The sequence below is a fragment of the Miniopterus natalensis genome, chromosome 2 (genome assembly GCF_054644295.1).
Source record: "Miniopterus natalensis isolate mMinNat1 chromosome 2, mMinNat1.hap1, whole genome shotgun sequence".
In the NCBI taxonomy this organism is placed as follows: Eukaryota; Metazoa; Chordata; class Mammalia; order Chiroptera; family Miniopteridae; genus Miniopterus; species Miniopterus natalensis.
In genome coordinates this window covers 63,944,302-63,968,305 of record NC_142082.1, presented here as the reverse complement: position 1 = coordinate 63,968,305, position 24,004 = coordinate 63,944,302, and the positions used below count along the sequence as shown (strand labels likewise).

General features: G+C 39.9%; 1 protein-coding gene across 2 annotated transcripts in view; it reads left to right on the top strand.

Annotated features, from left to right (window-relative positions):
* The first annotated feature begins 4,673 nt into the window (after positions 1-4,673).
* The window catches only part of TDRD3 (tudor domain containing 3), a 146,068-nt gene continuing 126,737 nt past the window's right edge, over positions 4,674-24,004 (top strand). The window contains exon 1 of one of the 2 annotated variants that reach the window (XM_087814305.1): positions 4,674-4,831. In XM_087814305.1, the coding sequence (XP_087670431.1) occupies positions 4,791-4,831 (41 nt within the window). In that variant the 5' untranslated portion in view covers positions 4,674-4,790. The remainder of the gene's footprint in view (positions 4,832-24,004) is intronic. The other variant, XM_087814304.1, reaches the window with a different exon arrangement.

Genomic DNA, 24,004 nt, shown 5'->3' with positions numbered 1-24,004 from the left:
GCTTTACCCATTTATAAACTGAGTATTTTTAAAAAATTTTTATTGACCTGCAAGTTTTTTATATATTCTCAACACAACCTCTATTTTCTCCAATTCGGTAGATTGTCTTTTTTACTGTCTTGACAGTGTCCTTTGAAGCACAAAAGTTGTAAATTTTGATAGTCCAATTTATCTAATTTTTCATTTTTCTATTGTGCTTGGATGTCATATCTATTGCCTAACTCAATGTCATGAAGATTTACTTCTACATTTTCTTCTACGTGTATTATATTTTTAGCTCTTACATTTAAGTCTATAATCAATTTCGAGTTACTGTATATGATGTGATGAAGTGGTCCAACTTGATTCTTTTGTATGTGGATATCCAGTTGTCCCAGTACCATTTGTTGAAAACACTCTTTTCCCTTTCTTAAAACTGAAAATATTTTTACCTGTTTCAGGCTTCTAGCACATTTCCTGATGAGCTCAGCAGTTAGTTCTTCATGGCTCCCTGACATTGGCTCATCTAAATCATTCACAGGCTATTTTTGTTTTCTCTGGAATGTAAGTGGCCTAAGGACAAACAATTTATTTTGCTTCAAGGGACCAGGTACTCTTATAATCTCACATTTTATTGTGTTTTTTTTTTTTTTTATCCCTACTTATCCATAGTCTTCTTTCCTTCTTCAATTTGAGAACCTTTTTCTTCACTGAAATGACAGAGGCAAAACAGGTGGATGGATTCTCAACCTCTTCTATTAACTTATATGCTGACTCCAAAACATTTAACTCTGCCTTTTTGCCCTCTTATACCTAAAGCTCTTTTGTCATCTTAACATTTCCTCCAATTTTCAGCTCACTGTGAGGCTTTACATTTCTGTAAATCCATGATTTATCTTATTAAAAATGTAAATCCACTTTTTTGTCTAGTCAGCTGCTACTATTTTTCCATAACACTAACATATCTATATAGAACATGATTCCAATAAAAAATGTTTGATGTGAAAGAAATTAGTATAATCCATACATTTTCCTTAACTTTTTATTTTGAAAAATTTCAAACCTAAGGAAAAGTTTAAAAATATATGATGTACATATATACACAATACATAATATATATGGACTCTCCAATTAGATTTTCATTTTTAACATTTTGCCACATTTACCTTCTCACCTCCCTCTTTCATACATATACATATATGTGTACATACATGTGTATACATTTGTTATGTAAATATATCTTCTATATAGACAGACATATCTACATAGATATATTCTGAATCATTTGAAAATAAGTTTCGGATACAACTCTTAAGCCATAAATGCTTTGGCATAAAACTTTCAAGATTAAGGACACTACCACATCTCTTTAAGGCTGAGGATTACATTTTGTTGTCATGTTTCTTGTGTCTCTTCAATCTGGAAGAATTCTACTTTTCTTAAAAAAATTACAATGGCTCATTTGAACAGTCCAGGCCAGGTTTCTTGTAGAATACACCACATTCTGGATTTATCTGCCCTTTTCCTCAGTTTAACTTGTTCTAATACCCCCTATATATCCTTTTAATTTGTGCTTATATCTAGACTAGGGCTTCTTAACCTTGGCACTATTGACATTTGGGGCCAGATAATTCTTTCTTGTGGAGAGGCTGTCCTGTAGTTTTTAGATCTTTAGCAGCATCCCCAGCCTCTGCTCATTAGATGCAGTAACAACCCTCTGCACCACCTTTCCCTGCCTGCCTTGCTCTCCAACTATGACAAATAAAAATGTCTCCAGACACTGTCAAAGTGCCCAGGGGGGTAAGGGGATGGGGATCCACCCCTTGATTCAGAACCACAGACTAGAAGCATGATGAAAATCAAGTCAAACAATTTTGGCAAGAATAGTTCTTAGATGATGTATATTTCTAATTGCACAATATCAGTAAGCACATAGTATCAGCTTTCCCCATTATTAGCAATTTTAGCTTTGGTCACTTGTTCAAGCAATTTTTTTTTTTAAGGTAAAGCTATGTTTTCTATTTTATAAGTAAGTTATGGCTTGACACTTTGAGACCATGTGAAGAACCTGTACTCCTATAACCTTTTGCCCAGTGGCTTTTAGCATTCTCTGATGAACTTTGCCTGAATTATTTGTGGTTGATTTGAAAAACAGTGATTTTCTAATTCTATTATTTGTTTTACATTTAATCTCCAGTATTCCTCTGAAAGAAAATTTTTCATTCTCCTTTCTTTATTTTTAGTGGCACTTTGAACTCATGCATTTTCTTTATCCAATTTTTTTATTCAATTAATTATTGTAATTACTGTATTCTTTGTGATGCTCGTACTGTCTGAAATTTCTCCACTGGAAATCCTCAACCATTCCTTAAAGCATATCCTAAAGCAAGGGAATTAAGTGTTTTGTGGAGCTTTTTATTAAAGTAATTGTAAGCACCACACAATGGTAATTTCTTAACTGTATTACACTGCATATGTGAACAAATGTGTGAAGACTTCACTTTTAACCAGTGAAGAATTCTGATGATTAGAACAACCTATCATTTTCATAGTTAACAAGTTACATTAATTGCAAAATATAAATAATTAAGAGAAGATTCAACAAACAATAAAAATTAGCAATTTAATTTTGAGTCATCTATTTACTTCAGAATGGTAATCTTTTCCTGACTCCTGGATATGACTGGTGCCCCAAAATTGAAATATACACCCGGACCAGCTTGACTCCTCAGTGGTTGGGCACTGACCTTGAAGCAGGAGGTCACTAGTTCTATTCCTGGTCAGGGCACATGCCCAGGTTTTGGGCTCAATCCCCAGCAGGGGGCATGCAGGAGGCAGCTGATCAATAGCTCTCTTTCATCACTGATGTTTCTCCCTCTCCCTTCCTCTTAGGAATCAATAAAAAAATTAAAAATTGAAATATACTTGTAGCATATATAGGGCATACCTCAAAAATGTATACTCAAATTTTGAATAATTATAAAGGCAGCGTTTATTAAAATACATTTCATTTTCAAAATAGAGCTATCAGCTGTTAAATTGTTTATACATTTTGGGGGGACACCCTTTATATGGCCTTGTGTGTGTGTGTGTGTGTGTGTGTGTGTGTGTATATATATATATACCACTGCTAATTGTAGGGAATAGGATAAGGTTACTTCTGTTTCTAAAAGTGCTTGGGAACGTATTACAACAGCATTAAAGCTCAGGAAAGCACCGCGATTTTAGGACTATGACTTTTGGGAAGCCGGAACGGCATAACCCAGTTAAAATGAGGGAATTTCGGCCCGGCCGGGCGCGGCTCAGCGGTTGAGCCCAGACCTTAGGATCCAGGCCACAGGGTTCGATTCCCAGTCAAGGCACATGCCCGGGTTGCCCGCTCGATCCCCAGTCGGGGGCGTCCAGGAGGTGGCTGATCAATGACTCTCATCATTGATGTTTCTACCTCTCTCTCTCCCTCTCCTTTCCTCTCTCTTAAATTAATAAAGACATATTTTTTAAAAAAGAGAAAATTTCGCATTAACGATTTAGCTCCACGCCGGGCAATTATCCCCTTCTTCCCCAGTTCCAGGAGCGGCTCTGCTCAGATCCAGAGTCTGCTCTAAGTCTGTTTATGATAATGGCTTCAAATGAAACCACCGTGGTGATGGGATTTAAATCGACTCACCCTGGTACTTAGCAGCTGGGGCCTGTGCCACCGTACTCCCTCTGCTGCGCCCCTCAGAGGTGAATGACCGTGGAGGGTGGAGCATACTTTTAGGGAGCGACTCCCGGGGCCGCGTGCCTCCTGATTGGCTGGCGTGGGTCTCAGCCGCCCAATCACATTAGAGCGTCTCGGGCGCCGCTCCGCGACGCCACTGCGCATGCCCACTCTGGGACCCGCTCTAGCTTTTCAGCCTCCCGAGAGCCTCGAGCACCGGCCAGTGGGCGGTGGGAGCCTCGCCCGGGGGTGCGCCCCTGTCAACACCACAGGGCCGCGCTGGGGCACTGCCCAGCCTAGTGGGGAAGCGCCTGGAACAAAGAGCACTGACCCGACTGCCCGGTTTTCCCACGTCCCTTAAGTGCAGGTTCTCTTGGGTTGACCACTCGCTTCCATTGTGGTGTCCGACCTGGACTTTACGATTTGCCTGTGGGGACTGAAACGAAATCGACTGCGTTCTTTCTTTGCGTCCAGGCAACAGAAAAGCGGGGTGAATGGAACGAGTCCTTATAAGAAAGTAAACTTTTCCCCTATGCAGAGGGGGCCTGGGAACCCCTTTCCTTTGAGTCTTACTGCCTGCAAGGCGGCCTTACCAGCGCCGCCACAACCCTGTCGGTCTCGGCGCCGGCGCTACCCGCTCGCCCGGAGCGGGCCCTCGTCAGCGAGGGAAACGCGGGCGTGACTTTCTGCTCTACAAAGAACCTCCCCAACTAGTTCCCAAGGCGTGCGACTCACAAAAGTGACCCCCACAAAAAACAACCAGCCTTTGGGGGAGAGGCGGCCTCGCGGTCCTGGCTAACAAACCGGCCCCTGCCTCCGGGCCCCAGCCCGGCCCCGGCTGGTGACCGCCTCCGGCGCGCCGCAGCCGCCCAGCCGCACACCGGGCCTGCCCCTGCGGCCGCTCGGAAAACGCGGCGAGCGGAACCCGCACGCGGAAGCGCGGGCCGCACTGAGCATGCCCAGTTGCAGAGCCGACCAGAGGAGTTTTTTTCTTTCTTTCTTTCTTTCTTTTTCTTTTCTTTCTTTCTTTCTTTTTTTCCCTTAGTCTCAAGTAGGAGGCCCCCCCCGCCTCCACCGCAGCCCCCCACCACCCCCGGCCTAAGCAGCTACCATGGCCGAGGTCCCCGGCGCGGCGTTGTCCCAGGCGGGTTGGTAAGTGGTGAGTCCCGCCGGCCGCGGATGCGGACCGGGGCCCCAAGGAGGGTTGGGGTTGGGGTTGGGGGCGGTGGGGTGCGTGTCGGGGTAGGCGGAGGCCGCCGCCCGCCCCCGGCCTCCCCCAGGCCCTCCGGGCCGGCTCCGCCCCCGGCGCCACGCGGAGCCGGCCGGGTCCCCCAGCTCCCCTGCGGGCGGCGGCGCGGCCTGGGCCCTGGGTGCCGGGCGGCGGGCCGGGGAGCCGCCGGGGGCCGGGGGCCGCGGGCAGGGCGGGGCGGCCCAGGCCTGACCCGGCCGGGGGGGACCTGCCGCGCCGTTCGCGCCTCTGCGGGGCGGGGGAGTTGCTGCGGCGGGACGAGGGGAGGCGAGGGCAGGGGAACCCAGTGCGGTGGCGGCGGAGGGTCGCGCCCGCGGGAGCGGAGGGCGGCGCTCAGCCCCGACCGCTGCCCCGCGCCTCTTCCTTCTCCTCCTTTCCAAGTGCAGCGGCGGGTGTGCCGCCGAGCCCCGCGCACACGCGCAACTTCTGAGCGGAGGCTGACCGCCTCGCCCGTGCGCGGGGGGGCTCCGGGCAACTTTTCTTGAAGGGATGGAGGTGTTTCTGGTTTTTAAAGACGTTCCATGTCGAGATTTTAAGGCTCTGAAGGCAACAAAACATCGTAGGAAATTAAGCGGTGTCTGAACTGCGGCCATTACAGTTGTAAACATCCAGTTGAACTCGGTAACGCTTCCCCAGGCCTGCGCCGGCGGCCTGAGGAGGGAGCGGCGGAGGGGCCCGGCCCTGCGCCCTGGAAGTTCACGACCTTCGCGACAGGGGAGAGGGAGGCGTGGGAAAGGACAGGCAGAAAAGCGGAAAATAGTGGGAAACTGCACCGGGCAGCGGGCGGCTGTGCAGTCGAAGTGGAGAGGGAGGGGAGTTAATTTCCTAGAGGAGTGGGCTTGGAAGGGGGTGAGCGGAAGGCTTTGGGGCGCCGCGGGAGGACAGTGCCGGTGCATCTGCAGGACTGACGCTAGGTCCGGGCGCCTCGTGGTCGTGGGAGGATGTCCAGTGAGGATTAAGACCAGAAAGTGTGGGGCTAGGCTATGGAGGGTACAGGTGCCTAAAAATGTGGATTTGATATGGCGAATAAAGTTTTTGATTAGAGTGATGTAATAATACCTGTGTTTTGAAGAAGCTGCTCTTGGTTTGACAGCCACCCCATTTTTTTTAGGTGGAGACTGAGTCACAGAACTGTTAAGGAACTTTCCAAAATTGACATAGCTGGAAAGGGAGGGATGGAGGTGATCTCTGGAGGGCCAGTTCCCATGAGGGTGCTTTTAACTGTTACGTGCGATTGTTCCTACAGTGTTTGTGTAGAACACTGTTGGCATAACAAACTGTAGTTTAAAACTCGCCTCATTTAGTATTATTTTGTTCTTGCAACTGGAATCTCTTCTTTCAGTAGTTTTTTTTTAAAAAATAGTTTTGATACTTCATTATTTGTTTATTTTTAAAAATATGTCTTTATTGATTTCAGGGAGAGGGGGAGAGAGAGAGAGAAACATCAAGGATGAGAGAGTCACTGATGGGCTGCCTCAGGCAAGGCCCCCCACTGGGGATCCAGCCCACACGTGGGGCATGTGCCCTGACCGGGAATTGAACTGGGATGTCCAGGATCGTAGGTCGATGCTCAACCGGGACTCTTCTTTCAGTATTTTTACCTCACAAGGTTGTCTTGGATAATCTTGGATCACTCTTCCATTTGAATTCCCCATTTTTCATTAGATTGAGCCTTAGTTCCTCAAACTAGTTCAATGATTTCATTTACAAACTTAGTCTTTTACTGCTTTCCAGCACCACTCCACCTCCTTTAGAAAGGCTAGTCTCGTTATTTTGGTTCCAAACACATACTAAATTGTTCTTCTTTGGACTCCTGACTCCTTAAGAGTGGAGAACTACATCTTATTTTTCTGTGTACCTGTAGTGCCAGAGAGCACATTACATTTTAGGTTCTCAGTAAAGTCTGATACAATTGACCTTGGAATGACCCTGCCAGTTAGAATTCCCTAGCTAAGGTCTCTAACCAAGCGTAGGCAAAATTCCTCTGTTTGCTATTTTGTTATAAATCCTGAGCAATGTTATATTGTAACGTGTGTCACTTTGTATTGCAAATTACCTGTTTCACTTCCACCAAACTGTATTACTTTTATATGACTGACTCATAAAGGGAGGAGTAATCTGTGGGTTTGATAAAACTCTTATCTAAGAGTTGGGGAGTGTTACGTAATTTCACTCCCCAACTGTTAGAAAACTCTTGGCCGGCCTTCCTGCCTTCCTGCCTTCCTGCCTTCCTGCCTTCCTGCCTTCCTGCCTGCCTGCCTTCCTGCCTTCCTGCCTGCCTCCCTCCCTCCTTCTCTCCCTCCTTCTCTCCCTCCTTCTCTCCCTCCCTCCCTCCCTCCCTCCCTCCCTCCCTTCCTTCCTTCCTTCCTTCCTTCCTTCCTTCCTTCCTTCCTTCCTTCCTTCCTTCCTTCCTTCCTTCCTTCCTTCCTTCCTTCCTCTCTCTCTCTCTCTCTCTCTCTCTCTCTCTCTCTAAGGGGGGGGGGAGAGAAAGAAACATTGATTTATTGTTCCACTTATTTATGCAGTCATTGGTTGATTCTCATATGTGCCCTGATGGGGATGGAACCCAAAACCTTAGCATATGGGAATGACTCTAACCAAGTGAGCTACCTGGCCAGGGCCTCTGATGGGTCTTGAACAGACTAAACTTAAGCCAAAGAAGATGAGGATCTCCTAGGTTTTCAGCGGCCTGTATTGTAATAGATCTTATATTTAGGTAGAGACTTACTACTATGTTAAAATTCAGACTCTAAAAAGTTTAGGCAGAGAAGAGCACTGGAAGGAGAATTTCTGACCGTAGAGCAGCTTTGACCAATTCATTCCAGTTCTGACATGCTGAGTTTCATCTAACCCTTGGAATACTCTGTTATTGTCACTGACAAAACCATATTTCTTTGAACTCGGCTTGTAGGACCTGAAAAGAAATAGATGCTAAAACACCTAAACTATTATTAAATCCATTCTGTCATTTTCACCGAAAATACTAGGTTAGGGAAATATTTAGTGCTGAAAAACTTGTTTCTGAAAATGTGATCTTCAGGGAGTACAGATAATCTATATAGACTGATCTATTATTCCAACTTGGTATTTTTTAATACATTTTTTCCCCCTAAGTCTTTATTCTTCATTAGAACCCCACACAAATCAATATTTTAAAGTACAACTCCAACAGTAGCTATACACACACAGCTTTTAATTTTAAATCAGCAAAACCTAATGCTTTCTGTGCTACTGGCAACTAAGAATATATATATATATATAAATATATATATATTTATATATATATATTTATATATATATATCTATAAAATTAGATTTTGCTGATTTGAACTTAAAAGTTTTAGGGACTTCTACAGTATAGTGATTATGTTTAAATAATGCACTAAATGGTACACTGAGTCTAATGCTTAATTAAATGCATGGAATAATATCACTGAGAGAGTTGACTTGATTTGTCTAGGTAACAGGTTTACTTCACCCTGCCTGTTTTGTTTTTTCTCTTTGGAGATTTCCAGTAAGGGGGAATTGTGTGTTTCTACTAACCTTTGAATCTTTTGAATTTTCTTATAAATATCAACCTTTGAAACTTTTTAAAAATAGAAACCATTGAAGAACAAAAATTCAAGTTAATTTAAAGATAATTTAAAGATCTAATTGGTTTACTGAATGATTCATGAATCAGACAGCATCCCATCTAGTAAATAGAAATGTGTCCTGAGGAGGGAGAGGCTGAAACTGGAATTAGGTTAGGTACTAAGTGTCGGTGGGGCTTACACATTTAGGGTCTGTTGTTTCTTTTCTGTTGGTCCTCACCTGAGGATATTTTTTTCTGTCGATTTTTCAGAGAGAGTGGAAGGGAGGGGGAGAGACAGAAACATCAATGTGAGAGACACATCCATCAGTTGCCACCTCCCACACAGGCCCTGACCAGCCTGGGGATCAAGCCTGCAACTGAGGTACATATACCCTTGGCCAGGAATCGAACCCTAGACCCTTCAGTCCAACGACCAACACTCTAACCACTGAGCCAAAGCGGCTAGCGCTGTTGTTTCTTTTTAACAAAAGATATTAAGGGAACATAATCAACTGTGCTTGTGTTTTTGAAAAGATATTTTTCATAGAATTATTGATTGTATAGCTTAACTCCCTCAGTGTGGAGATGAGAAAACTGAAACACAGAGAGTGTGTACAATTTACTCAGTCATAAGTGGCAGACCAAGAATAGATCCCAAAGGTCTGGAATAAGCATTCAGTACTCATTTCCACCAAGCTGTGGTGACCACTTCTAATTGATATTGCTGATCAAAAAACAGCCCATTTTAAAATTGAACCCAGGATTTTAAATCACTTTGTGGTATGTAAATTTACTTTCTTACTTGGGAAAGGTAAGGTGCTTATCCTGTGGAGTGATTGGGCTCAGGCATTGGGCTCAGGGAAATCTTTACCTTTCAGTGGCTCATCTAATTGCTGATTAAGTTTATCTGAAAATCTGGTTAATTTTTTAAAGTCAAAGAATATCTGAAAAAGTAACACACTATACTGTATATTTTTGCCTAATCCAGTAGTTTTGAGTTGAAGGACACCAAAGGTAGCCTTAGAAATAGTGTGTTTCCATTTTATTCTGAAAGAACCTACGTATTTCCTTAGAATCTCTAGGTTTCTGACATCCAGCGTTTAACTGGTTAAACCTTGTGCTCAGGAGTTGTGCTTAGGAATTTGGGGGTTTTTGTTTGTTTGTTTGTTTGTTGGATAGGCTGGGGTTAGAGGTGAAATCAAGGAACACAAAGGTCTCCTTCGTACCTTGTCCCCTTTGAATCTCACCTTCTCTTTTGGGTGTTCTCTCCTTGATTGCTGGTGCTACCACCTTACTGATTGATATCCTCAGGCTCAAGTGTGTGCTAAACTTCATTTCTTTTATTTCACCTTTGAACAACTAAGAAAGGCTACAGATTATAAAAATCTTTATCAAAACTCAGTACTAGAGGAGAACCGCCGTGGGATAGAGAAAACAAGAAGCACAGTGGCATTGTGGACTGTGAAGTGGTTATTGCCCTGTTGTCCTGAGGGGCCTGCCCTGCTGTTGTGCATGTTGCCTTGAGGTGGCTACTCCAGAGAAGTGGAGCAGCTTCAGGACTTTCCGCGGGAATGCTTAATTCCTGGCTCTTGACCTGTACACAGATGGAGACCTTCCCAAACACATTCATGATCAAGACCAAAACAGTCAGATTCCTGTTCTGCATTCCACTCCTGTGCCTTTCTTGTTTGTTTGGTTTCAGTTTTCTGAGACACACCTGTTCCCCAGGAGATGGCTAGTGAATGATCTCAGTCTTCAAATAAGAAACAGCCTTCGCAGCATCATAATATACTTTCCATACTGTCACATGATCCACTATTAGTAACCAGCCATACAATAAGAGTTTATGCAAAGGCTATTTCAGCGTAACTCTTAGGCATAGGTATATTTGTAAAGAATATTGGGAGTTCTTTGTAAGGTTGTATATTCAGTACAGGGTTTTTTATTATCTAGATTTACAGAATACTTAATCATTACCACTTTGATATAACCATACCTTTGGAACACTGTTTTGGAAAGGATCAGAACTGTTAAAACACTTTTTGGATGAAACAATAATAGAACACTAGAAGAAACCAATTGCTTTACACTTGGTTTTCAGGGGAGCTTATTGGAGACATCCTTCTATTTTGAAATATTTCTTGTTTCTTTAATGAGCATTTGTAACTATTTCTTCAGTTTATATTGTTTGTGTAATTACAGTGTTCAAAGGTAATAAGCCTTCTTGACTTTGTGTCACATATGTTATATATATGTGTATGTATGTATATATATTGTCTGGTTGCTTCTGTAGGTATTGTAAACTGCTAAAAATGACTGGATATTCTGTTAAACTGTGCAAGTTTTCAGGTTTTAAGGTGCTGCTTTCAGTGATTTTTTTTTGGTGAATAACCTATAAATCTAGTTTCAACTGCCGGTAGACTTGACTGCCTGAAGCATAAAGGCAGTATAAAAAGAAACTTGCTACCTCAGCAAGTTGAAAATAATTTTCTCCTCTCACACAGCAGCATTTGCTAAATCAAGTAAAAATTGCATAGTAACATTTCAAGAATCATAAAAATACAACTATATTCCTTTTTTGGCTTATGTTTTCTCTTTTTGACAATAGAATGTGGGCATTTTGACTTACCATGTTATAGTTAAGTTCCATCTCTCTAGAAATTCTGATTTTTTGAAAGGTGTAAGATTTGGAAGTAGCTGAAGAACACTACCTCCAGATAATTTTTAGAAGGAGTGCCCAGCCGGGCGTGGCTCAGCGGTTGAGCGTCGACCTGGGATCCAGGCGATCAGGGTGCAATTCCCAGTCAGGGCACATGCCCGGGTTGCGGGCTCGATCAATGACTCTCTCATCATTGATGTTTCTGTCTCTCTCCCTCTCCTTTCCTCTCTCTGAAATCAATAAAGATGTATTTAAAAAAAAAAAAAAAAGAGCAGACTACATTCCCAGCAATACAAAATTTTTATGTGCAATTGAGAAACATTTGTGAAGTCATAGAATGACACACAAAAACAGAGAATGCGGGAGGAGGGGACACAACTGTGTTGTCATAATGTAAAGCCTTAAGGGTGTCAAATCAAAGGTGATGATGGCAGAAAAGAAGCACACTGGTAATGCAGAGAACAGGCAGCACATTGTGCGGCAGGGTTGACAGAGCTCGTGTGTGCCTTAGTACTGTGACCCCATAACATCCCTTCAGTGGGTCTGGGTCTGTGCACATGTGGGCGCTTCTCACACATGTTGGGTACATCACATCTACCCAACAAGACATCTTGTTGTGACAGGCACTTTCTTTAGTAGAGTGCTACCGAAGGTATAATAATAGTCTTTACAGCAATGGTCAGTTATAACGCAGAGGACTATGTAACCCTATACAGTAATGTCTGTACTGAAATACATGTAGCAAATACATATTCCTCTTTTGCACAAAGTACTGTGTTGTTGGAATGGTGTACAAGACAGGCAGAATTTAAACATGTTATACACTGGCATTTTACTTGCAGGGTGTTGTTGAAAATAGTTAAGTCAGACTTGAGATATCTGGAAGGCTTTTCAGACCTAATGAAGTATAAGCAGAGTATGTTGAATATGCCATCTCATAATGTGGTATCTGGTCTTTGTTTAGGGAGAAGGCAAGGCAGGTTCATTGGTGTACTCATTCAACAGGTAATTATTGAACATCTTGTCATGACAGGCACTTTCTTTATTATAGTTGGATGTAGTCTTATGGGGGAAAAGCCATTAGCTATATATTAAAACATACTGCATTTGTAAAATATACTAGAGAGGAGAAGGGACATTGTTAGTAAGAACTTATAAAAAGGGAAATTTGATGTCTTCCTAGTGGGGTCCAGAGGATGAGTGGGAATTAAATAACCTGAGTAAGGGGAAAGCAGCATATGCAAAGGTCATGCACAGGTGGGTATGGAGATCTGAAGGGCCCGGCGGGAGGAAGCCAGGACAGAAAGGCAGTGTAATGAGATGGGGCGGGGAGAGTCTCGGGATCCAGGTCATGAAGCTCGGGCCTGGAAGGCCATGGTAAGGTTTATTTTTATTCTGAAGGGAATATAGTAATTAGTTGAAAAGCTTTATTGGGATGGGAGGTTGAAGTAGGGATGACATCATCTTTAAGTTTTGAGGTATCCTTGTATTGAAGAAAATGGATTGGTGGGCAGGAGTAGATGGATGGAGCAGGTGATGGTTGTGATGAAGAACAGTAGACTAAGTTGAGATGTTTAGGAGGTAAAATGGAAAGAACTTTTTGCTGGGAATTAGAGAAACAGAAGTGTCAGGGGGTTGGTTTCTAGGTTTTTGGCTTGTATACCGGAATTGGTTAGATAGAGACTATTAGAAGAGGACCACATTTTTGAGGGATGGATCATGAATTCAAGTTGGACATTATTTGAGTATGAGGTGCCTTTGAGTCATCTAAAATGAGATGCCAGTTAGGCATTAAGAAATACTAATCTTGCACTCAGAAGAGAAGCCCGGAGATATAAATTTGGAGTCATTTGAGTATAGCTGATGATTGAAGAGTGCATGGGTGAGATCAGTTAAGGCTGCACTGTCCAATTTGGGACACATAAGCCACATGTGGCTACTGAACACTTGAAGTGTGTTTCTAGTCCAAATTTAGATGTGCCGTAAATGTAAAATACACACTGAGTTTGGAAGACTTAGTTCAAAACAGGAATGTAAATATCTCTATGTAAATAGAGAATGTAAATAGCCAGTTTGATAATCGGCCGTCAGAAGCTCAGTGGTTAGAGCGTCAGCCCTCAGACGGGCTTCGATTCTGGCCAACGGTGCATATCTTGGTTGCAGGCTTCCCGGTGGGGGCAGGTGCAGGAGGCAACTAATTGATGTTTCTCTCTCCCTCTCCTTCTCTCTCTACCCCCCTTTCATTCTCTCTGAAAGCAGTGGAAAAAATATCCTCTGGCGAGGATTAAAAACAAAAACAAAATCTCTCATTAATTTTTATATCGCTATATATTGAAATAATGTTTTCAATATGTTGTAGTAAAATATATTATTAAATTAATTTTACCTTTTTCTCTTTGCTTTTTAAAATGTGGCTACTAGAACATTTTAAATTACATATGTGGCTTGCATTGTATTTCTGTTAGACAGTACTGAACTGTGATCTAAAGACCAAGCTTTGAGTAAGAATAGGCTTGGTTCAGGCACTAAGGAATTTCAGCATTTTAAATTGAGAATTAGCCTTTAAGGAGCAGCCAGAGAGGAGAAAAAGCATTAGAATGCATTATGAAAATTATGATTTTTTTTTAAAAAAGAGAAAATGGGCATACCTTTAAGAGGTCTGTGGCAAGATAATTTGATTGGGTCAGTATTAGTGTGTTGACTTGCTGATATTAGAGATTCAGAGCAATTTTTAAAACATTTATAAATTTAGATATCTGAAGATCCATTGTGTTAATTCCTTGCAAATCCCCCGAAATTCCTCTAAATATAAAATGCAGTAGCAGCTTTTCCGAGGACACTCTGTCATGGATATAAATTGAAGATATTAAGAAAAAAAAATTTTATTTTACTAAATTCTAAGCAGGACCTTGAAAAGTTTGAAAATTAATAAAGGTTGATTTTGTAAAATGGCTAATATGAAACATTAAACATAAATATTGATGGAAAACTTACTCTGGATTAAAGACTTAAATGTTAGACTCAAAACCATAAAAATCCGAGAAGGAAACATGGGCAGTAAAATCTTGGACATTTCTCGTAGCAATATTTTTTCTGATATATCTCCTTGGGCAAGGGAAACGGCAGAAAAACAAATGGGACTACATCAAACTAAAAAGTTTTTGCACAGCAAAGGAGACCATCAACAAAATGGAAAGACATCCCACTGAATGGGAGAACATATTTGCCAGTGATATATTTGATAAGGGGTTAATATCCAAAATTTATAAAGAACTCATACAATTCAACACCAAAAAACCAAACACTCCAATTTAAAAATAGACACTGCTCCAAAGAGGACATACAGACGGCCAATAGTCATATGAAAAGATGCTCAGTGCCACTAATCATCAGAGAGATGCAAATTAAAACCACAATGAGATACCACCTCACACCTTTCAGAATGACTATCATCAGTAAGTCAACAAACAACAAGTGCTGGTGAGGGTGTGGAGAAAAGGGAACCCCCGTGCACTGTTGGTGGGAATGCAGACTGGCCCAGCCACTGTGGAAAGCAGTATGGAGTTACCTCAAAAAATTAAAAATGGGACAGCCTTATGACCCAGTGATCCCACTTCCAGGAATTTATCCAAAGAAACTCGAAACACTAATTTGAAAGAATATATGCACCCCTTTGTTCATTGCAGCGCTATTTACCATAGCCAAGATTTGGAAGCTGTTTAAGTGTCCATCATTAGATGGGTGGATAAAAAGCTGTGGTACATTTACACAGTGGAATACTTCTCCACCATAAAGAAAGAAATCTTATCCTTTGCGACAGCATGGATGGACCTGGAGAGCATTATGCTAAGTGAAGTAAGTCAGTCAGAGAAAGTCAAGTACCTTATGATTTCACTCATATGTGGAATCTAATGAACAAAATGAACAAACAAGCAAAATAGAGACAGACTCATAAAGAGCAGGAAGACATCTGCTGTGGGGTGGGGGGCTGGTTGGCAGTGGGGGAAGGATTGAGCAAAAAAAGAGAATTCATGGACAAGGACAACAGTGTGATGATTGGGGGGGAGGGGATGGTATGGGGGCGATAAGTGGTGATGGATGGAGACTTGACTTGAGGTGTTGAACACACAGTACAGCGTACTGATGGTGTGTTGTAGAATTGTGCACCTGAATGAAACCTGTATAATTTTGTTAACCATTGTCACATCAATAAATTTAATAAAAAGGGGGAAAAATTTAATTCCCAACCTAGAGAACCAGCATTTCAGTGTTTAGATAAGATGGAAAATATGCTCAAGGAACCTGACTTTCTTTGGAGGAAAAAAAAAAGAAAAAAAAGATCCCTGGCTGGTGTGGCTCAGTGGATAGAGCGTTGACCCTCACACTGAAGGGTTTTGGGTTCGATTCCCAGTCAAGGGCACATAATACCTGCATTGCCGTTCACTCCCCACCCCAAGTTGGGGAGCATGTGGGAGGCAGTCAGTCACTGTGCCTCTCTCACATCAATGTCTCCCTCCCTCCCTGCCTCCCTGCCTCCCTGCCTCCCTCCCTCCCTCCCTCTCTGAAAAGCAATGGAAAAAATATCCTAAGGTGAGGATTAACAAAAAATTAAAAAAATAAGAAAGAAAGAAAAAAGAAAGGGAGGGAGGGAAGGAAGGAAGGAAGGAAGGAAGGAAGGAAGGAAGGAAGGAAGGAAGGAAGGAAGGAAGGAAGGAAGGAAGGAAGGAAGGAGAAGGAAGGAAAAGAAAAAAGAAAGTTGCTAAATAAAGCTAACATTTTATAATGGATTTTGAAATCGATTCAGTTTCAGTTTTGTTTAGAGAGAGAAATAGGGACATATGTAAGTTTAAGTGTCCAAAATGTTGATAGGTAGTTATGATAAAGTTAATGAAATTATTCTTCCTTTTCCATAAATATATTCTAATTTTAGATCCAGGCAAATAAATGAATATGTGCTTTTTCTAATTAGTTAAAATAGCTTGATGCCTTATTATTGTGTAAGCTCCTATAAGGCCAAGATCATGTCTTTCCATATTTTATGGTATTACTTGCATTTAGCAGGGTGCGTGTGAGGTAAAGAGTAGACACTTATATACTTGAGGAATGAATATTAGTGTCATATTAATGTCAGTATCTTTCATTATATTGTTTTTATATTCTCAAGGAACATGAAACTTGTTCAAGCCATTTGTAGGGTAGTCACTGATTTCTGAAATGAGTGTTGTAAAGTTAAAAGTTTTTATGAAAAGATGCAACCTCAGCCCTGGCTAGATATCTCAATTGATTAGAACAGTGTCTGATATGCTAAGGTTGAGGGTTTGACGCCAGTCAGGGCACATACAAGAATCAACTGATGAATGCATAAATAAGTGGGAAAAAAAATCCATGTTTCTCTCCCTCTCTCCCTCCTTCTCTCTAAATAAATGAATAAGTAAATAAATATGTAATCTCTACAGAAATGTAAGAAATAACCTGTTACACAAAGCTTTATTTATTGATATTCTAACAGAATACAAACACATGCACTCACAAGTATATATTTATTTAGATGTCAGTTTTGAAATATGTTGATAGAATTTCTTTTCTTGGGACAGCATTTCTGTAGGGGCTCAAAGCAATATTAATAAAAACTATTTTCAGAAGTTTGTTAAATTAGTATGTTTGTCCTATGTCCTAATTATTTCTTTACACATTTGATATTTTATGAATTATTTCTTTACACATTTGATATTTTATGATATGCTAACAGTTTTTACTTTTTTTTTTATTATATTTCAGAATTGCTTGTTAGCTCAGAGTCCCTGGTAAGAAGGTGTTAAAATGATGAGATCATAATTCATTCCAGAGCCTTTGATGAAGCAAACAAGTAGGCAGTTAAGCACTTTGCAGTCTGGTGAACTGGCCTAGGGTTTCAGTCCACTGGGGTTTTACCTGAGGACCCTGCCAAGCACAGGTTGCTTTTATGTTAACTTTCAATTATGAACACCAAAAAAGGCCATCTATATGTTACTAGTTAGGACACAAAGCATGTGAAATGGGCTCCTTCTCAGTGTCCTTCCTTAGTTCACCATGCTCAGAATGGCAGGTATTAGTGATCCTTTCTGCTGGAGCTGAGAGTGTAAATTGATAGGTGGGGGCTTCTACTCCTAGGGGTTTGCCATGATCTTTTTTATCTGGGCTGCATGATGACTCCGTCTGTCCATTTCACTCTTAATTTGTGAGTTATAGTGATACTTCTCCAGGGTTATGTTGATTTGACCTCTTTCCTCAGTTGTGCTTCTTGGGGAAGGATGGGGTAAGGTTAGTACCCAGACCTCAACAGAATCTTCTTTCGTTGTTGTATTTTGAAGTTTTAGAGAATCAGGATATACTTTTTTTCTTATTTTATTGCTGCTGATAAATTTTTTGACTGCTTTTTCTGGTTGTGGTTATTTGCTCTGTTTTTACTATTTTTAACTTGTTCATCTAAATACTTACATATCCATCATAAATTATTATAGGCATATATTAGGTGTTTCTTTGATAATTAAAAATTAATAATGGACCATGGCCAGTGTCTCGGTTGGAGTGTCGTCCTGTGCACCGAAGTGTTGTGGGTTTGATTCCCGGTCAGGGCACATACCTAGGTTGAGGATTTGATCCCTGCTGATCGGGGCAGGTATGGAAGGCAACAGATTGATGTTTCTCTCTCACATCGGTGTTTTTCTCTCTCCCTTTTCCTTCTTCTCTCTCTCAAAAAATCAATTAAAACATATCCTTGGGTAAGAATTTAAAAAAAAAGATAAATAATGAAAGTATTTTGTATACATGCATTAAAAACATGATTAATACCCTGGCTGGCATGGTTCAGTGGTTAGAGCATCAGCCCACACACCGAAAGGTCTTGGCTTCAATTCCAGTCAAGGGCATGTACCTGGATTGCAGGTTCCCCGCCCCGGTGGGGGCTCATGTGGGAGGCAACCAATTGATGGGGCTCTCTCATATCAATGTTTTTCTCTCTCTCTCTCCTCCTCCCACTCTCTCTAAAATCAATGGAAAAAATATCCTCGGGTATTAACAAACAAACAAAGAAAACGTGATTAATATACCTCCGTGGCTGGGTGGCTCAGTTGGTTGGGTTGTACTATACACCAAAAGATTACGGGTTTGATTCCCAGTCAGGGCACATAAGTAGGTTGTGGGTTCGATCCCAATCGGGGTGCATATGGGAAGCAACCAATCAGTGTTTTCTCTCACATTGATGTTTCTCTCTCTCTCTCTCTCTCTCCCCCCCCTCCCCCTTCCTCTCTCTCTAAAATAAAAAACATATCCTCCAGTAAGGATTAAAAAATTAAAAATTAAAAAAAAGCACATCCACAGGACAACAGTTTCTTTAAAAAAAAATCCAACATGATATACCAATACCATGAAATTCCAGTGCCAACTTTTGTGTCAGTGTTTACATCATTGTTAATGCAAAGTTGAAACCAAACAATGAATGGGTCCCAGCTGTCTGTCATTACTTGAGCCAGTTAAGCAGAGACAGGGTTGAATCATATGTGAGTGTTTATTCCAGTAATGCCAGCAATATGGGAAAGCAGCAGGTCATCTGCAAAAATCTGCTCCCCCCGCAAGCCCGTTGTTTATATTGAGTAGGACAAAGATTACATGGGAAAGTAAGAATTACAGGCATGGGGAAGTAGGCAAGGTATAATGGTTACAGGTTATAGGCCATTCCAAGGTTAACTCCCAGGTTCCAGGGTGTCCAACTCTCAGCCAGGTTAGAATATGCTTTCTCTGATCAGAACTGAACAATCATGGTTAACAGAGCATGGTCAATATTTCTTACAGCTATAGCTAGTCCCCACTGTTCTATTTCTGATCCTAACAAAGTGACCACCCACAATAACATTTATTTGTTGGTAACCATATCTAGCTGCTCTTTGCTACACAAAGACAGCTGCCTAATGTTTTATGCATTAAAATTTTTACCAGGTATGAAGACAGTATTTCTTTAGCTGTGATAGCTCACAACTGAAATACATCTTCATATAATTAGATGTAGTTTCTTAACAAATTGAAAGTTTAAAAAATTGAGATTTTGATTTAATTTTATGAAAAAGATATTCCAGTGTTGTGGTACAGACTTTAATGGGTACAGGGTATGAGAAAGGACTTAATATTTAAGTGATACGTAACCGAAATCATGGTGTGCATACTGGTCTGATTATCTAAAAGGCAATAGAGCCTTAAAGTTTTACCAGTTTATGCTTATGTGAATAAGCATTTACATTGATGTTATTTTAATTAAAATGCAAAAATTGACCCAACATATATTCTTCTAATACATAAAAAACTGCTCTGTATTAGTTAGGTTGAAGGCGAGGCTGATGTATCAGAGACCCCACATTACAGAGATCTAAAGAACATAGGCTTTTTTTCCTCTGTCACAAAACACTCAGCGTCGTGGTGAATTCTGCTTTGTGCTGTCATTTAGGGGGACCCATGGTTCCTTCCGTCTTACTATTTTTTTCTCCCATAACCCCTGTTATTCCCAAGTGTGGTCCTCAGACCAGCATCATTAGCATCCTAGTAGCTTGTTAGTTATGGAGAATTTCAGTCTCCACCTTACATCTACTAAATCAACATCTGCATTTTAACAAGACTCTCCCAGGCATTCCTTTGCAAATTAAAGTTTGGGAAGCAGTACTCTGGGACATCATCATCATCTTCATGGTTATTGTAGAGTAGCTGTCAATCTGGGTTTCAGCTAGTAAGCCAGGGAAGGACAGCATAGAACCACAGAGTCCATTCCTGATAGAAAATGTGCACACATCATGTCCTTGGTTTCCATGAATTTAGTTTCATGTCAACCTGGAAGGGATACTGAGAAATGTGTTCTAGCTCAGTGATTCTCAAAGTGTCAGTTTTTTAAATTTCTAATTTTTTACAGATGAAAACTATAAAATCTTGCAGTAGTGTCAGATTGCTCTAAAAGGTTTTAAATGCTTACCTCAGTTTCTGTGCTTATCCCGTGATGGAGTAGTAATAACAAAGAGTTTGAGGATTGGCAGTGATCAAGGACCACACTTGAAGTAGTTCTTTTCTACCTGGACACATTTAAAATTTTTCACTCAGCGATACTGTTCAAATTATGGTAAAGTTGCATGAATTGGTATGAATGCATAAGCTACTTTTTTTGGCCTTTTATATTTTTTGATATAATTACTTTTAATATTCTTCTAATTAAAAAATTATATTATTTTTAGGGTTAATCTTATGTCCGTAAAGGACTTCCCAGCTTGCAAAGCCCTCTTTCCCTAATTATATGTTATTCCATAATAATAAGTAGTATGTATGAATTTATTATGCTTGCTTATAAAAGGGGACTGCAAACCTTGGTTTAATCATGTTGTTGATACCTAATATGGCACATCAAAGAATGGTCATTCTTTTCAGGAGATAATACTTAATGTATTTTAGCATATTTTTAGCTATGGACTAATATGAACTAATATTGGTTTACAATTGGCGTTATGAGACTTACCTGTACCATTATTGTATTGACTCACATTGCTTGACTGGTTTGCAGTATTCCTGTCTCAGCGTATTTTCATGGAAAATTAAATTAAGTTGAACGGTTGGTGGTCTTTTAAAATGTTTACCTTATCACAATAATTTTCATGTATAAATTGAATTGTTTATAGTTTTGGTAATGCTTTAATGCTTTAAAATGTGTGATTATAGATTTCTGTATACCTAAGACATGCTTTTAAAGTGGAAAAACAGGCTAATGTTTGGCTGAATGTTTTTGTTGTTTTCAAAATGCTTGCTGCTGTCTTGGTCCGCCCAGTATTGCCCTATAGCACCAGTTTCTTTTCTTTGCCTGAGTTCCCAGTATATATGAACTAATAGGTCAGCAAGAAGTCAGCATCATGAAAGTGTTGCCAAAGAATAGACTTGTAAGCTTGAATCAATTTGTGTTTGAAACTGAGATTAATAAATTATGAGATTTTGAAGTTAAAATTTATATTAAAATTATTAGTTAATTAGAATTACATCACAAAGTTGGATTATCATGAGTGATTATGAAAATAGCTCTGAAAACCCCACTATGTAAATCTTCAGTTAGATATAAACTTGCTTCTTGAGAAGCAGTGTGGTTGGTACTTAGGAGCATGGGCTCTGAAGTCTAACTCTCTTGAGCCAGGGTCACTTGAGCACATTAATTAACTCCTCACTGCCTCAGTTTGCTCATTTGTTAAATGTGCCAGTTGTAGCACCTAACCCATGTTATAATTATGAGGATTAATGAGCTAATACACACAAAGTGCTTAGAACACCACTGCTTGTCATCTGCTGAGCGCCCAGTAAATATTTGCAGTTCTTCCTATTGTATGTTAAACCTGGACTCTCATAATTTATTTTTGCCAATAAATAAATTCATGTACTTTGCAAACCTTTGAATTTCTGGTATGTCACTTTTGGAAACAGTTGATGTCATTTACTGTATTTTAGAATACCTTATATTGTCTCTAAAGGGTTACTTGAATAAAGACAGGACCTTTATATCATATGAATTTTGAATCTTGTTCTAGAGTATATCTTACCATTTGATAGTCTTACTAATGTCTCAAGTTAAAGATAAATTGGTACATATAGGATATTTATTTCATATAATATTATTTCACTTGTACAAGAGGGATAGAAAGACATTTAGAGATGAAACTGTCACTACTCAGTCTTGCTATGGATGTGAATTTAGTAAGTCTCAGGAACAGAAGGCAGGTAAATTTCACATTCTTGTTGAAATGTTTCATTGTTATTAAGTATTTGCTTTTTGTTTTTGTAAATAAGGATTTTGCTTAAGGAGAGTAATGGATGATCCTCCTCAAAAATTAAATTTTTGGAGCAGGTTATGTAATATGTAAATTTATGAGAACAATACAAATTTATTTAAAGATTAAATACATTTTTGAGAGATATCTTTTGAATCTAGTTTTTGAAGAAAGAAAGATTATATATCTTTACCTTAAGTAAGGTATTGGCAAACTATGGCCCATGAGCCAAATCTGGGCTGCTCCTTGTTTTTGTAAATAAAGTTTTATGGGAATTTGGCCAGTCCATGCTTTTGTATTGTAGAGCAGAGTTGAGTAGTGGTGGCTGAGATCCTATGAATAGAAAAACCTACAATTTTTACTTTACAGAAAAGTTTGCCGATTTCTCACCTAAGTAATTAGTGAAATAGATTTATCGATTCATTATTACTCAGAAAACATTGAGGTTGGAATAAGTGGTGCATACTTCTTGTCTAATATTTGTCAAAAATTTCCAAAACCACCATATCCTTATTCATAATGCGTGGTACGACCGGAGCCGCCTCGCAGATTAGTAAATCCTAACTGTTTGATGGGAATGTGCCAGTACTTGCAGTGGGGCTTCCTATCAAACACAGAATTGTCAGGTGTTTTTGAAGTGGTCTACTGATTTTAAAAGAGCTTTTCTATTTACATCCTAGAGCAGATAGAAATCCTTCATTGATTTCAATTGAGAATTTCTGTCACACCTGGACAACTTTTGAATTTTATAGAAAAGCTAGACCACAGATAGTTTTTATCAAATCAGTACTGCTTAAGGGAAGGAAACAAAGTAGATGTGAGGTTGAAAAACCTGTTAAAACATATCAATCCTGAGTAAAATATAGTTTGTCTATAGATAACAAAATACATTTGATAGCCAGTTATATTTTAATTAACCTGACTTATCAGTAACAAGCTGATTATTTTAGATTAGAAATTAAAGTTATGAAAAATGTAACTTCATGCCTCTGTTTGACAAAGGTTGATGAAGTTTTGTAACAGTGTTCAGAGGACTAAGCTTGAAGGTTCTAATAAAATCCAACTTTTCAATATGTGTCGCCATACTCATTAATATTTTTCCATTTGGGTATGTGTCCTCAAATTTGTAGAATGACCAGTCTTACACATGTGGAGATTCACATTCCCTGGAATCCAGTGCATACTTTTCATTTTTTACATTTTGGTTATAGGAATTACATTCCTATTTCATCAGAACTTTACACTTCGTCTAACCACTTTGGTGTACTGGAGCTAAAACTAACATAGTGATAACAAGTAAACATGCTATTTAACAAATGTAACCAATAGACAAATGCATTATTGAGAAAAATCAGGCCCTGAATTTTAGCTAAATTAAACACCCCAATGCAATCTTTGTAGCTCATCCACACACTTTAAATAATAATCTTGAAGAATACATTAGTTTTTCTGTAAAAGTGATGATTTATTTGACATGAAATTGTGAGATGTATGAAAATAAAACTGCTTTCTTTTCCCAAATGGCCAAACTTTATATGGATGATGCGGTGGACTTGTCCCACCCAGGTCCAGAGATCCATTGAGCGCTTTAAAAAGGGACATGAAATGATCAAATTTGCTGAGTTTACAAAGATCACTCTGGCTTTTATTTCAAAGTTGGGTTAAGAGATCAATACTCAGGCAGGGACAGTTTAAAGAAAAACATTCTTTAGAGACAAACTTCATCAATGAGTTGGATTTGTTTTTGTTTGTTTTTAAGGGAAATTAAAGAAATGGAGAGCTTTGGTCCCCTCTCGATGTCCTTGACTTGTCCTCCTACCCCCCCAAACCCATTTAAAAATAAAATCAGTTACTACTGTTTAATCTATTAGTGTTAGTGCTGGTGGTTTCTTGACGTCCTTTGCTTAAGAATTCATAAGTTTGTTGGATGCCTCAAAGATTATTTATGCTTTGTAAGTTAATAAAGTAAGTGCTTACTTAAAATCTAACATGGTGTGATATCAAATCATAGCAAAATGACCTACTT